This window comes from Idiotropiscis lumnitzeri, chromosome 9, assembly GCF_059441095.1.
Source record: "Idiotropiscis lumnitzeri isolate Australia: NSW breed Sydney's pygmy pipehorse chromosome 9, RoL_Ilum_1.0, whole genome shotgun sequence".
Taxonomy (NCBI): domain Eukaryota; kingdom Metazoa; phylum Chordata; class Actinopteri; order Syngnathiformes; family Syngnathidae; genus Idiotropiscis; species Idiotropiscis lumnitzeri.
In genome coordinates this window covers 6,145,107-6,159,596 of record NC_142399.1, presented here as the reverse complement: position 1 = coordinate 6,159,596, position 14,490 = coordinate 6,145,107, and the positions used below count along the sequence as shown (strand labels likewise).

General features: G+C 43.1%; 1 protein-coding gene across 2 annotated transcripts in view; it reads left to right on the top strand.

The window, feature by feature from the left end:
• The first annotated feature begins 590 nt into the window (after positions 1-590).
• The window catches only part of slc8a1b (solute carrier family 8 member 1b), an 85,319-nt gene continuing 71,419 nt past the window's right edge, over positions 591-14,490 (top strand). For both annotated transcript variants that reach the window (XM_088304308.1, XM_088304309.1), the window contains exons 1-3: positions 591-999; positions 9,970-10,865; positions 12,985-13,149. In XM_088304308.1, coding sequence (XP_088160434.1) covers positions 699-999; positions 9,970-10,865; positions 12,985-13,149 — 1,362 coding nt within the window. In that variant the 5' untranslated portion in view covers positions 591-698. The remainder of the gene's footprint in view (positions 1,000-9,969; positions 10,866-12,984; positions 13,150-14,490) is intronic.

The following is a 14,490-nucleotide window of genomic DNA, read 5'->3' as shown; positions in this document are numbered from 1 at the left end:
CTAGTATTTGGACAGTTTTCCTTTTCTTTTATATTATTCCACCAAATTAATTGTGGAAAAACCACAAGATTGTATTTAATTTTTACTTGTTGTTTTGTCATGTACGAACTACGTACAAGAAAATAAAATGGATCACATCGCCAACTACTGGCCTGGCATGCACATTACATTTTTTTTATCAGTTCATCTAGAATAGCATCATTTTCTTATTCTTAGAATAAAGATCTTAATTAGTTTTTTTTTTACTAGCTTCTAGCCCTGCCCATCTACTCTTTCAGTTGAACTTGCATGTGATTAACTCGCTACAATTTGCTTACTAAACACCATAAACATTCCAATACCGAGTGATGGCAATGCAGGTGTTCTATGTCCCGATATCATGTAACCTCAGCTGTTCTCGAGATACTGGAGAGAACATTACAAAAAGAAAAAAAGACGTGTGAAAGAAAAAGGAGTGCTCACTTGCCCCCCCTCCCCTCTCTCTCTCTCACTGTCTTTCTCTCTCTCTCTCTCTCTCTCTCTCTCTCTCTTTTACGCACAGAGAGCGAGAGAGAGCGAGAGAGAGTGGGTGGGGGTAAGTGGAAGAGGAAGAATGAGGAAGACGAGCCTCTCTCCACTCCGGTCCCAACCCAAGCACACATGCGGGCTCTGCTGATGAGGCTCCGCCGCGGTCATTCAGGTCGCTCCGGAGGCGCTCCATGGAAACACGCCGACCACGCACCCGCCACCAACAACAGATAAACAAACAAACACACGAGGAAGCAGCAGGAAGAAGAAGAAAAAAGTGCCCGTGTGCATGGGAATCCGGACTGGTCTGCCTCCCCTCCACCACCACCACCACCACCACCCCCTCCTCCTCCCCCTCCCCCTCCTCCTCCTCCGACTTGTGTGCGCCTTCGCTCGGGGGCTCCGTCCGCCGCCTCGGTGGTTATAAGAGGAGCTCCACTCGGCTCACCTCCACTCGGATCACCTCCACTCGGATCACAGCTCGCACGGAAGGTAGGAACTTTCCACCCCGCCCGCACCACACTAATTTTTTTCGAGACAGAAACGGAGCACCTGGAGGAGCTCTCCCCTCCCCGAGTGTGCAGCCGGCGATATACGGACACTCTCAACCTCATTCAATGCGCTCCAGGCTCTCTTATTCCCCCGGCGTTTCTCTCGCTTCTTTTGTGCACGAGTGACAATTACGCATGCCGATCACGTCCTTGCACCTTTCCGCCCAGCCTTTTTTTTTTTAATAGACTTTTACTATGCAAGTTGGGCTCTAAATCGGATCTCCCTCCTCTAAATGTGAATGGGCCACTGATGCACTCGATGACATTTGCATGATTTTTTAAATTTTTTTTATAGCAAAATACTCAGATGAATCTCTTCTGTGTAGGGAAAATGGTACATTTATGAGATTCACACACCTCCTACTATGTTTCGGTCCCGTCCCTTAAAGGCTTTCCAGGCATTTTCGCGCCTGATTTCACCACAAGCTTGATGGCTGTCTTTTATGGAATTAAATTACAGAGATTTGACTACAAAAAAAAAAAAATCTCACAGCTATAGAAATGAATCATCTTTAAATGACCACATCGGAATAAACTGCACGGTCTTCAATGTATATGCTTTTCATGATGCCAACGACGTGTGAGGTTATCACATTATGACACCTCCCTCCCCTCCACACACACGCAAGTCATAAATATCCTCTAATGGTTGCCGTTCATGCCGAAATGATCATAATGATACAGTGAGATGCTGTGAATGACAAATAGCAGCGCGTTTGCTTCAACACGGACGATTGTTTGAACAGCTTTGAGCGCCTCCGCCAGTGCATAAAAGTGTTGTAAGAAGACCCCGATGTTTATGGTAAACACGGTTAAAAAGGTCGGCAATTGCAGATGTTAATGGATAACTGAGGAAGGCCAGAAAAGAAGTGAGACAATGCAGTTTTGTACTTCCGATTAAGTGTCTTTTCCCCAAAAATCATTTATTATCTGATTTGGGATAAGTGCTTGATTGCGTAGAAGGAGGAGGAGGACAGTACTGGTTCCCGTGTAGATGAAATCGATGAGCTGACTAAATGCGTTGGTCGTTCATCGTCGCTGATCAGCGACGGCAACGTGACCTCATGGCTAAAAATGGAAACAATTGGGGCGACTAAGCGAGTCGCCGGGAAGACTTGTTGGCCTCCGCAAGATGACAAGATGATTTTTGGAACGGAAAGTCTGGAAAATACATTAAAATGGGAGTTGTAGAACATCGGTCTGATGACTCCTTGTTTTAAGACGGGGTTTGGACCTTTATTTTGGCTTTCAAGACGAACAATGAGGGTTCCATGTGGGACAGCGAGAACAAGTAAAAGTTTTTACTTCGGAGGGAGTTGCGATTCGATTATGTGCATTTTTTTTTTCTCGACTTTTGTGTCTTTCGAACTCTTCGAGCAGAACATAAAATAAGTCAACGTCAAGATGTACGAGCACTCAAGTGAAATCTAGTGAACCACAAATTTGGTTGAAAATATTGAACTTTTTAAAGAGTATTTACCAAAAAGACGGAAAAGAGTGTGTGAACCAAGCTCATTTTTCTTGGAAAATTCGGTGAACAAACCGAATTATTTGTAAATAAGGTCATTCGGAAAATGAGATTCCGATTTTAGTGTAAGTATTTATTAGGGGGCAAGTTGCGTAATGCCCCCAAGAACCAGTAGATGGCACTTGTGTTGAAAGATTTGACTGCTACCATTTGTCAGCGGCCCACGGGGGGGGCGTGGTTCTGCCCCATGAACTCTGCCTAGTAACAAGTCGATGGACCTTGATTGTGGCACAAACGGTTCATCTGAATTTCTTGGCAACATTGCTCTAATGAGTTCATGTTTATAAACGATTTGCAATTTCAGTTGTGTGCCAACAAAATCAATGATGCTCCAATGTCAAGAACCGGTTGCGCCCCATGAGAACCGGTAGCGCTTCATTGAAACGCTATTACTTCTTTAAGAGTCGTGATTCAGTTGCAAATGACTGTTACTCGGATTTCTGAATTTATTGTTTGCTCCCGCAATATTTCTTGAGTATGCAGTTGTGGTTGAGCCCTTTGGACTCTGCCTGGTAACCAGTGGATGGACCCTGTGGAATTTGAACTTTACATGAAGTATCAGCAAGAACATTGATGATTTAATGTCTATATATGAAAGGCAGGTGGAGCAACGGTGCAATGACTCCACATTTTGTGCTTTGAATTTTAGATTGCGCAACAAGTCATTCGATCTCAATTGGGAAGTCCTTCTCAAATCGCGGGATGAGCCCCACCTGGGGTAGTCGCGATGACATGCTAGGATGGAGAACGTGTTTTTTAAAAAGATTTTTTTTTCTTTTTCGCGATACTACAATAAAGTGTAATTGCACATCCACTGCAGTAGGTGGCACTGGTGCGCTCTTAATTTTTGGGAGGAATTTCAGACAAATTGGCACACTTCAAATCTGCTCCATTACAGAATAAAAAATGTTAATAGTAAATAATTTGTTGATCCGTGTGTTTTTCTTTTTGTCTTTGTCGTTCCTAAGGATAGAATGCTATACTTACAAAAAACTAAAAATAATGGCGAAACACTGAAATAGGGGCAAGGGGAGTAGTGCCACACTCGAACCGATTCAGTGATTTCAATATATTTCACGCAATGAAAGGAGATATTTTTCAGTGCGAACGCCCAGAATGCAGTAGATGACGTCTTCTGACTAACACGGCAGCTGCTCTTCCGCACAGCTTGCTGTCAGGCTCCAAATCGCGATTATTTTCGTTTTTTTTGTGCTTGCATTTTAATCTTCTGAGACAACCCTTGTTGGAGTGCACAATGGTAAGCAAAACTCATTTATCAACAACACCCAGAAACACCGCCGGCTACTTTGCGGCCTAGCTCAAATGGACTGATGCAAAATAAAAAAAGTGGTCTGTGGTCTGACGAGTCCACATTGCCGCTTCAGGTACGTCGATGACAGAACAACCTTTGCAGCTCTGACCGGACCTTGAACCGATTAATGGTTACATTGATGTCTGTGACTCTATTTTTAGCACGTGTTTACCCTCCTAGTTGCTGACCGTTCTGTGATCGTTTTCGGAAGCGGCGGCTATAAAAGAAAAGATGATTAATGACGGATGTAACCACAGGCGTGTGTAAAGCCCAAACAGCGAGCTGACAAATGTTCTTGTCATGAAATAAGACACCACGGGCGCCCCTTTTGGACTTCCAAAATGAAATAGCCTTCTGCTGTTCTCTCTGGATGGAACATAAAGGCAGAGATCAAGGCGAACATCGTTTTCATGATACGCTTCGTTAATCTTGTTTTTCTAATGTATTATATCCTACTTTGCTGCATTGGGCCCTTTTTTTTCCCTCTTAATTTCATTAGGCTCTCCTTGTTGTTTACTTTCACTGACAATCTTGCCAAATCTTTCTCGTGCCTCGCCTTTAAATGTTTCATCATCTGTCTGCAAAAACATTTCCCTCGGATCTATCAAGTTCATTCTGATGGCTTCCCCAATGCCCCCCCCCCACCCTGAAAAGAGTGATTCATCACCATAATATGTTTGTCTCGTCCATCCTTTTTTCATCACCACTTTGGGCCCACTTAGCTCCGGGGTGTCGCTATGCAGAAGTTCGGGGAGCATGACGGTATATGAGGAGGATACGGTGCATGTTTTTTGGTTTGTTCATAACTTTATGGATTGCTTTGTTATTATTGTAGCTGCAGAGAGAGAGAGAGAGAGAGAGTGTGAGAGAGTGAGAGAGAGAGAGAGAGAGTGAGAGTGAGAGTGAGAGTGAGAGTGAGAGTGAGAGTGAGAGAATGGCCTCACAGTGCAGCGGTCGTGGGTCAATTCCGGCTCCGGCCTTCCTGTGTGGAGTTTGCATGTTCTCCCTTTGCCTGCGTGGGTTTCCTCTGGTTTTCTCACAAATTCCCAAAATATTCATGACCCCGCCTACTACCTGAAGATAGCTGGGATAGGGTCCAGCACCCTCCTGCGACACTTGTGTGGAGAAGCGGTACACATAATGGATGTTTGGTTGTGGCATTTCTGCTAATTTTGATGCCACCGTGTCAGACTGAGGAGCTCACGAGAGTAGCGAGGCATACATGCGCCGCATGTTTGGCTCTTTTTCCGCACGAGCTTGTTTTTTTTCCTGCCGAGTTCCCTTTTGAACACGAGCCCAGCCTTTTTGATGGCGGCTCACGGGGGGATATTATGGAACGTGATATTTCAATTAGAAATCAATGAAGCTGCCAGCGTTCAGCGGGCCAACGCTCTCCGGTGTTATCCACACGAGCACTTGATACTGCTACCTGCTAATGCACAATTTTACTCCCTTTGTCTATCGATTGGAAGCTGGTAATTTATTTACCTTATTTTGCTCTGTTAAGACTCATCTTCAGCGCCTCTCAAATGATACAAGTGGTAATAATTTTGTTACTTTAGGCCTAAAATTGGTTTACAGTATTATAAATGTAAGGTGCTTTTTTTTTTTTTTTTGGTGTAAAACGGAATACATTTAATGCTGCTTAAAATGATAAAAATCTGAAGAAGTCGCTATCCATGTTCCTGCCAGCCAGAGACTGAGCTGCACTGTTTTTATTTACTGAGTAGTACAAGTGCTTCTCAAATAGTGGGGCATTCCCCCCCTGAGAGGTGCGGGGCGTGTGACCCTGGGGAACATTTTTTTTCCCGCCGTACTACAATGAAGTGTAATTGCACTTCCTCTCCACTAGTTGGCAGTGGCGCTCCCCTTGCCCATTGTACGCAGCGAGTATTAACTCTACGGTGTAGGTTTGTTTTGCAACAAAAATGCTATTATTTATAGTTGCGGCGGAGAGTGGGTGGTGGTGGGGGGCGCGAATCGTTTTCGTCTTGCTAGAGGGGTCATAATAGAGAATAATTGAGAAGCACACATCTTTGCATGCAACATCCAAGGGAAATACCATTTTCCATTTCTCCGATGAGGATACGTGCTGCTTAATTTGTAGTGCGTGTGCGCACATGGTAAGTGTAAACACTTCCTATTGATTGAATTTTAAATTTGACAAATAGAAGAGTCTGGTGGACTTTTACAATCAAGTGGGCATAAAAATCTCTCAACAATTTTCATTTTGTTCCATCATTAGCGACGGAGACGATGTGCAGACTCAGTCAGAATGACAGCTATAAAATGTCTAATACATTTTTGGCTTCTTGTTTAATTGCCGTAGTTAGAGAGGTAGTAATGACTGACAATGGATGACCGCCATTCGCCTTAATTATGGCATTTTCCCTGTGATGAGTTATAGTTTGGGGGGGAGGTGATTTTTTTTTTTTAAACGCCCGTCTGGCTGTCGCTCGATACCGTGTTCGTTATTGTGCGGAGGAAACAAATGAGACACCGTGTGATCATGGATGAGAGATATGTATTGGCTCAACATGAAGGTTTGGTAATTGAATTTGATGTGAACGAGGGATGCGCATAATAATCGATTCGATGATCGTTATTGATTAATCAGGTCTGGCCAAAATGGACTGCGGTACTCGGCCTTGTTGAGTCACACTCAACTAAAACGAAAATGAGGCCAGCTATAAGATTTCAGAACAGTCAGAGATTTTTTATTTACTGTGAACATTTCCCATGATGACCACTCTCGTAGGGATTATTTCTTTTTTTCATTACGTCCAACGAGAAAAATGGGTTTGAGAACCGAAACAAACCTCCATTATTTTAGATTAAGTGGACCCTTTCACTATCATCGTTAAAACTCATTTCACTGCCAGCCCAAGTAAAAGGAATGCAATTTTTGACTTCTATACCCGTCAATGGCAGTGAATGATTTAAATTCTAATCATATAAAAAAATGTGGACGAATGGCTCTACAAGTCTCCAACTAGCTAATTTGCACAGACACATTTTTTTTAAATCCTTTCAGGAAGCGATCGATAACAAAGCCCGCCACAGAGAGCGTTGTTTATTTGCGGAATAATTAATGGCTACGCTGTATCGTGCAAGAAAACAAACAACCACATTTTGATGACTGCATCAGCACTTTAGTGCTTTATTTGCTGCCACGCCACCAACAACGGTCCCTTTTTTTTTTTTTTTTAACACCGTTGTCCAACATTTTAGCTGTAATCAGTAAACGCACAATGTTTTCACATTGCAAATAATCCTAATTCATCAGTACAGGTCGTGCCAGTCATCTTGCGTCCCCAGGTGACATTAAAGCCGCCAAGAGCTTCTTTTCATGAATACATGATGTTCTCCGCTCCATAAATATATGCATTAATCTCATTATTTGTTGGATACGGCCATATGATGTGCACGTCCGCCATTTAATGAAGCGTCAATCCCATGAGCTGCTTTAAAACGATGTTTTCCCATTTTGATCCGGCAGCCGCACCTCGTCTTGTGCGGTCACAACAGGCTTTGTGTGGCATTTGAAATGATAAATAATTCATCCATCTTGGGATTTTTCATCCCTTTTCTTCACTTCAGGGACAGTTCTTTTTTTTTTTTTTTTTTGCCAGCAAACAAAGGACTGAAGAACAACCGTCTGCTTGAGTGGCGCACCGCTGAGCTTTAAACATGATGATTAGGCTTGAAAATGACCACGTTGTTCTGTCAGGGGTGGACTCCGAAAAGGAAATGGTGTCGTCCGTTTAAAACCATTCATTGCTGTAGACCACTGGTGGTAAACTCAAGGCCCGGGTGCCAGATTTGGCCCGCGACCTCATTTTTAGTGGCCCGCGAAGGGCAAATTACGTGGGTCAACTTCCTGTTTCTAGCGCATTTTCTTCACTTTTAACAACATTGAGACATGAGATATTGCCATTAATTAGTTGCCAATCCTCCGCTTTTAAAATTAATTTATTTGTTGAACAAACAATTACTGATTTTAAAACTGTCTTTTCCATCAATTTGTTGTGTGTATGTAATAACGTAAGGTGATCATTTATTTTCATGGGTTCACAGTCATAACGGGCAACCATAACTACGATGTGGTCCGGCCTAAAAAATGAGTTTGACAACCGTGCTGTAGACGGTGACAACGTACAAATTCCTCAAGTACATTTTTCAAAGGGTGGGTGTGTGAGAGTGTCTCATCGTGCTTGTCTGTGAGATTTTTAAACAATTGTAATGATGACACATAACCGATGTACAGATGGCGGCATTGCATTGTTTGGGATTTGAGATCAGCACCGCTTTTGAGTAGAAGATAAAGATTAGATGGTGAATTTTGGCTTGTCAAATCAATTATAAGAGAGAGGAGGAATGCAAACATGTAAAGTTGGACAACTTTCGGCATCTCATACATGAACAGAGTATTTCTGTTAGCTAGCACTTGTTGGACACAAAGAGGCACAATTGGTTATGTAATGTTTATCAAATTGCTCCCCAAACTTTTTTTCCCCCACGAGGACCCGGTTCATGGTATGAAACATAAAACATCTTACGTCAAAAATTGGGATGACTGCTTGATTGTCATTCTTCTGCCAAATAATTGTGGTTTCAAAGGAAGTGCGGACACCTGTGCCACGCGTTAGCACCGATCCATCGTGGTGTAAACAGTTGATGTTTGCTTAGCGCTTGTAAATTCCTGGCTTGTACGGCAGGGTTTGTTATCTTGCCAGCCAGATTGAAAACACAATTTCGAATCCAGCATCACTGCTGGCCAAACGTGTTTACGCTGTAACCTCATTTACTGGGCAAACCTTGTTACCGCAAGTCAGCCGGAGATGGTTATCAGGAGGCGCGGGGTAGACGTCCTGCAGACTTGTGAGTGGGCTGAGTGGGGGGAGCAAATTTTTGAATGGTGGAAATTCAAGTTTATCTTTGGCGGAGTTATTTCAACTTGCTGCCCTTTAAGCAATGCAAACACCTGCAAGACACCTTTTGATGTTTGAACTTCTGCTTCTGCCTCAGAATGAACTGCGGTATAAGTCGCATTAATTTTGCAGAGGCAGCGCTGCCGCATCTATTGGAAGCTAAACAAACATACACGGACCTTGTGGAGGCGATGATTTGTACTTTTACCTGAAAAGAACAATGATGGTCATTCCAATGAAATTGAAACTCAAAAATACAACTATGTACAGTTAAATCTCTTATTTATAAAGTAATTGATTGTAAGTAGAACTTTAATATAAAATATTTCATATTATTCAATCTAAGGCAACAAGTGTTGCAGTAACCCCTAAATTTAAGTGTTAGCCAATGAACTCGTTTACTGCCATTGACGGCTAAAGCCGTCAAAAATTCAAAGAGTCATTCTTTTTTACACGGTTGAATGAGTTCAAAGCCAGAAAAAAAGCCAAATGGCTCAGTAACAACAATGACCAATTAAGGAAAAGGGAATTTGTACTATTAATGAAGTGCATTTAGTTATACTCAACACTTGATGTACATTTCTGTAACTACGGTTGGTGCCGATAAATTATCGTGATGTAAACCAGTCGGAAGTCAAAAGAAAATAATTTTCTTAAAAGATGCAATACCATTGGTGGTACAAATTAAATGTGTGAGGATTAGGGCTGGGAAAAAGTGTGCAGTGGTCGTGCTCTGGTTGAGGGTTTGGCGTCAGATATTAGAACCGCGGGAAGGCCTTACTGTCATCAACTCGTGATCTGATTGGCTATCGCAACTGTCTATCAACTGTAAAAGCTCCCTTCACTGACACAGAACAGACGCCCGCACGATTGTATCGCTAGGCCTCGGATGACTAGTGCGTACGACTGGTTTTATGAAATCTGCCTGGCAACACGAGCTAGGGGAATTCTGATTGGAGCAAAACTAACCTAAAAAATTCAACACTAGGATATAATATGACATCAATGTGAAGAATATGATCATGATTTCTTGATTATGTTCGGCCACCAGAGAAGGCCTTGAGCGCCCACCACTGGTAGTCTATCCTACTTCTCATTCTTGTGAAGCATTAATCTCGTTTCTCTCATGTCCTTTCCTAGAGGTTCAACATCCCCATCGATCGTCACCTCACGTCTCTGATTCGGACGTCAACATGGCCCCGAGGCTGTCAGTCATCGCCCTGGTTCTGCTCGTCACATTTCAGTCTTCGCTGGCTGGCACTCCCCCCGAGCCCAGCTTAGGCGGCTCCGTGTCAGCCGTGTCCACCAATAAGACGGATTGCAGCAAGGCGGAAGAATGCACGCCCGGCGTCATGCTACCTGTGTGGGAACCCATGAACCCGTCGTTTGGCGACAAAGTGGCCCGGGCGACCGTGTACTTTGTAGCTCTGTTCTACATGTTCCTGGGCGTGTCCATCATCGCCGATCGCTTCATGGCGTCTATCGAGGTGATCACATCCCAGGAGAAGGAGATCACCATCAAGAAACCCAACGGAGAGACCAGCACCACCACGGTGCGCATCTGGAACGAGACCGTGTCCAACCTCACCCTCATGGCTCTGGGCTCTTCGGCGCCGGAGATCCTGCTGTCCGTTATCGAGGTGGTGGGCCACGGTTTTGACGCCGGCACCCTGGGCCCCTCCACCATCGTGGGCTCGGCCGCCTTCAACATGTTCGTCATCATCGGGATTTGCGTTTGGGTGGTGCCTGACGGCGAGACCCGGAAGGTCAAACACCTGCGGGTGTTCTTTGTCACCGCCTCCTGGAGCATCTTTGCCTACATCTGGCTCTACCTGATCCTGTCGGTCATCTCTCCGGGCGTGGTGCAGGTGTGGGAAGCCTTGCTCACCTTCTTCTTCTTCCCCATCTGTGTGGTGTTTGCCTGGGTGGCCGATCGGCGCCTGCTCTTCTACAAGTACGTGTACAAGCGCTACAGGACGGGCAAGCAGCGTGGCATGATCATCGAGACCGAGGGCGACCGGCCGCTTCCTTCTAAGGTATACTCGGCTCTCGCCGTCATCTTCAAAGCTTCGCTCGCGCATATAGACTTTAGACGCTTATCTTGAAAGTGGAGCTCTGCTTTATTTTACGGGTCGGCTTCATCGTCGTCGTCTCCCGGCAACCTCAAGTTTTGCTCGTCTTTCCTATCAGCGATGTTTGTCACAGATGTCACATTTCCACCCACTTGCTTCCATTAAAAATGACGTTACACGTTGGAACCTGTAAACAAACGTAAAACCATAAAAGGCTGGAAAGACAAGAGGAAGCGTAAGCCTCTTTCACATTGGCCATGTAAGACGGCTTTTTCACAACCGGTGCTCGATTAAGGTATAAATTTAGCTTGCCAAATTACCAGCTTCCATTGTATCATATTTTCCGGACTATAAACCGCTACTTTTTTGCTAGATTTTGAACCACGCGACTAATACAACGGTGCGGCCTTTCTGTGGATTTTTCTTTCACCTGTAGGGGGTGCTCTATAGTTCAGAAAATACGCTAAATAAATCTTTTTTTTCCCCATTCACAGTACAAAATCGTTCTGTACATGCAGTAAACAACTCATTTTTTTCCAAAATAGAAAACTGCGCCTTATAGACTTTTTTTTTTTTTTTTAGACTTGTTGCGGCTTATATGCATGTGCGCCTTATAGTCCGGAAAAATACCGTACATGTCATATATTTGACTGGTGATATTAACGCAACATTGTGTGCTTTAAAAAAAAAAGCAATACGACATCCGGCAAGCAGATAATTACATGTGACGTCAGGGTGGGAGAGGTTATTGTCCGGTGTTAATTTAACACTCTTGACATAGAATTGCGGAAATACTTTACACACCCTGATAATACCTTCATGCAAAAAAAAAATGCCAGATTAAGTTGAAACCTCCATTCCAGAATGGCGTGAAAATGCCAAGTTTTAAGGCCATTGAAAAAGCGACATTTATCCTTTGCCCATTCCAAAATGAAAGAAAAATGTTGACTAATAAGGCAGTGAAAAAGGGGATTGACTTAAAAAAAAATCTTTTGTCAGCAAATATTCAGTTTGACGGGAATATTGCCAGTTAAAGCCGGTTCATTACGCTATTTGTGCTTTAAAAATGGGGCTTTCTCTTGTCATATTCCAAATCTTAATATGATGTTTTCATCCAAGCAAGAATGTAGTCTTCATTCAAAGGATATGTCTTTATTCGAGGCATTTCTTTGATGCTAGCAATCAAAATAGTGTTGTAGTACAAACAGACGAGGGCGTGAAAGCAAACCGCAGCCTCCGAGGGTGATGATATGCAAATTCCAACAGTGTTAAATTGCCAATTTGCCTCAAGTACCAAAGGAAAAGTCATTTTCAATCAACGCTTGCACAACCTCCAGAGCCCCGACGGCTACAAAATGAAATAAAAAGCAGATGATGAACTTGTTTCGGTGTCATGAAATCATGTGTTGGCAGCCACATGCACGGGAACCGGTAGCTCTGGTTTTCGGATTTTAGCGTGTCAGACATACTTCAACTTGAAAAGTGAGACGAATTTGCATCTGCATGACATCATCCAAAACTGTGCAACAGAGTTTAGCATCTGTAGTAGATGAACTAATGCAAAAATTCAAAGTGGAATATGGTCTTTATTAATAAATAATGTCAATATTTTTTTTTTGCCAACTGAACATTTACATTTTCTGCATAATTTATTCATTTTTTCCCCCAGAATTGGTTAATTAAATTGTATTTATTCATTCTTTATTTATTTTATTAAATAGATTTTTTCTATTTGTAATTAAAAAAAACAACAAACAAACAAACGAAAAAATATATCAAAATCTTACCTAAAAATGCATCAGCCGTTCGGGGAAATTGAGGTATTTTCCCCCAAATTACCAATGGCCACCTCATCCTTGATTAAATTAATTATGAAAAATACAGAAAGAAAATACTTGAAGATTATTATTTTTTTATTTATTTTGGAATTAAAATAATATATTTGACATATTTTTACTCACACATTTAAACTTTTTCTCCCTCCTTGTCGACGAATGACTGACCCTGATCTGTCCCTTTTAAAAATCCAATGTGTCCCTTGAGCACAACTTGAGTGAACTTTTCGCTTCCTCCATCTCTCAAGGTGGACATCGAGATGGACGGCAAAATGCTCAACTCTCACGGCGTGGACTTCCTGGACGGCCCGCTAGGTTTGGATATTGACGAGAAGGACCTGGACGAGGAAGATACCCGCAGAGACATGGCCAAGATTCTCAAGGAGCTCAAACAGAAGCATCCTGACAAAGAGGTGAGGAGAATTTTATTTGTCCTGAGGCCTTTTTGTGTGTTTGCGTCACTCTAACAGTAATTGTTGATGCACAGGTTGGTAAAACCAGTTTGACGAGGTCCTGATAAGGTTCTTTGTTCTTTTCGAATGAGGAACGATACCAAAAAGCATTAGCTGTGGAAAAGGACAATGTTCGTCATTAGCCACGAATGCTAACACTGCAGCTCTGCTTACCTTTTGGCCTTGCTTCCGTCTGTTGCTTTGATTTAGCGTCTTAGCTGTTAGCTCCAAGGTTGCAAACTTCCAGCAAGTTTCAAAATTAGAATCATAGCCAGAAAAAGAAAATCACCAAGTGTGCCGCCTTACAGTTTCCAAGCTTGCCCGCCTGAATAAAACTTGCCATCAACTAGTACGAATGAACAAGCGTTAACGGTAACGTTAAGCCGTGTTGATGAATTCCGACATTAGGCGCAGTCGGAGATTTAATAACCCCATAAAACAGATCATGCAAGGCTTTGTGAGGCATTACACGGCTTTCTTAGCAGAGCGTCCGAGGTGTTATTTTCAGTTTTCAGCTCCTCGACTTTATTGTATCTTCTCGCCGTCTTCATTTACGAGCGCATCCGTGTCCCAAGATAGTCTTGTTTCCAGTACGAGTGCATCTGTGAGGTCTTCCCGTGATGATTTAAGCTCACCAGCTCTCTTTTAGATCCTATCTGCTGACATAATACCTTTGCTATACCAGATACTTTTATGATCTGGCTCGACGTGCCAGAAGGGAATACAAGGACGACGGGAAGGGAAGAATCTCAATGATCTTATCGTTTTGCAGAACAGCCTTTTCCAAACTTTTTAAAGCACACGATAATGCTTTAGAAAGCGCATTGTATTTTATGGGCTACAAAAAAATTGACTTTTTAATTGCTCGTATACAAATCGTTGCGTCTCTGGAGTGCCTGCTCACCAATCAAGTGTGAAATGAAACAACCGAGTACAAATATGTATCAAACCCGAAAGCTAAGCAGCTTCATTGAGATGTCGCAAGCAAAGATGTGTGCTTCTCAATATTTCTTTGTCACGCCCCCCCCCCCCGCAAGACGAAAACAATTCGCACCCCCAACCCACCACACACTCTCCACCGCAACTATTAAATAATTGCATTTTCGTTGCAAAACAAACCTACACCGTAGAGTTAATACTTGCTGCGCCCAAACGGCAAGGAGAGCGCCACTGCCAACTAGTGGAAAGGATGTGCAATTACACTTTATTGTTCCAGGTTGCAGTAGAAACCGCTTGCCTAGTCGGAACGCCCTATCAATGAATAAAGAAAAATACTCTGCATTTGGTCCGTGGCGACCAGTC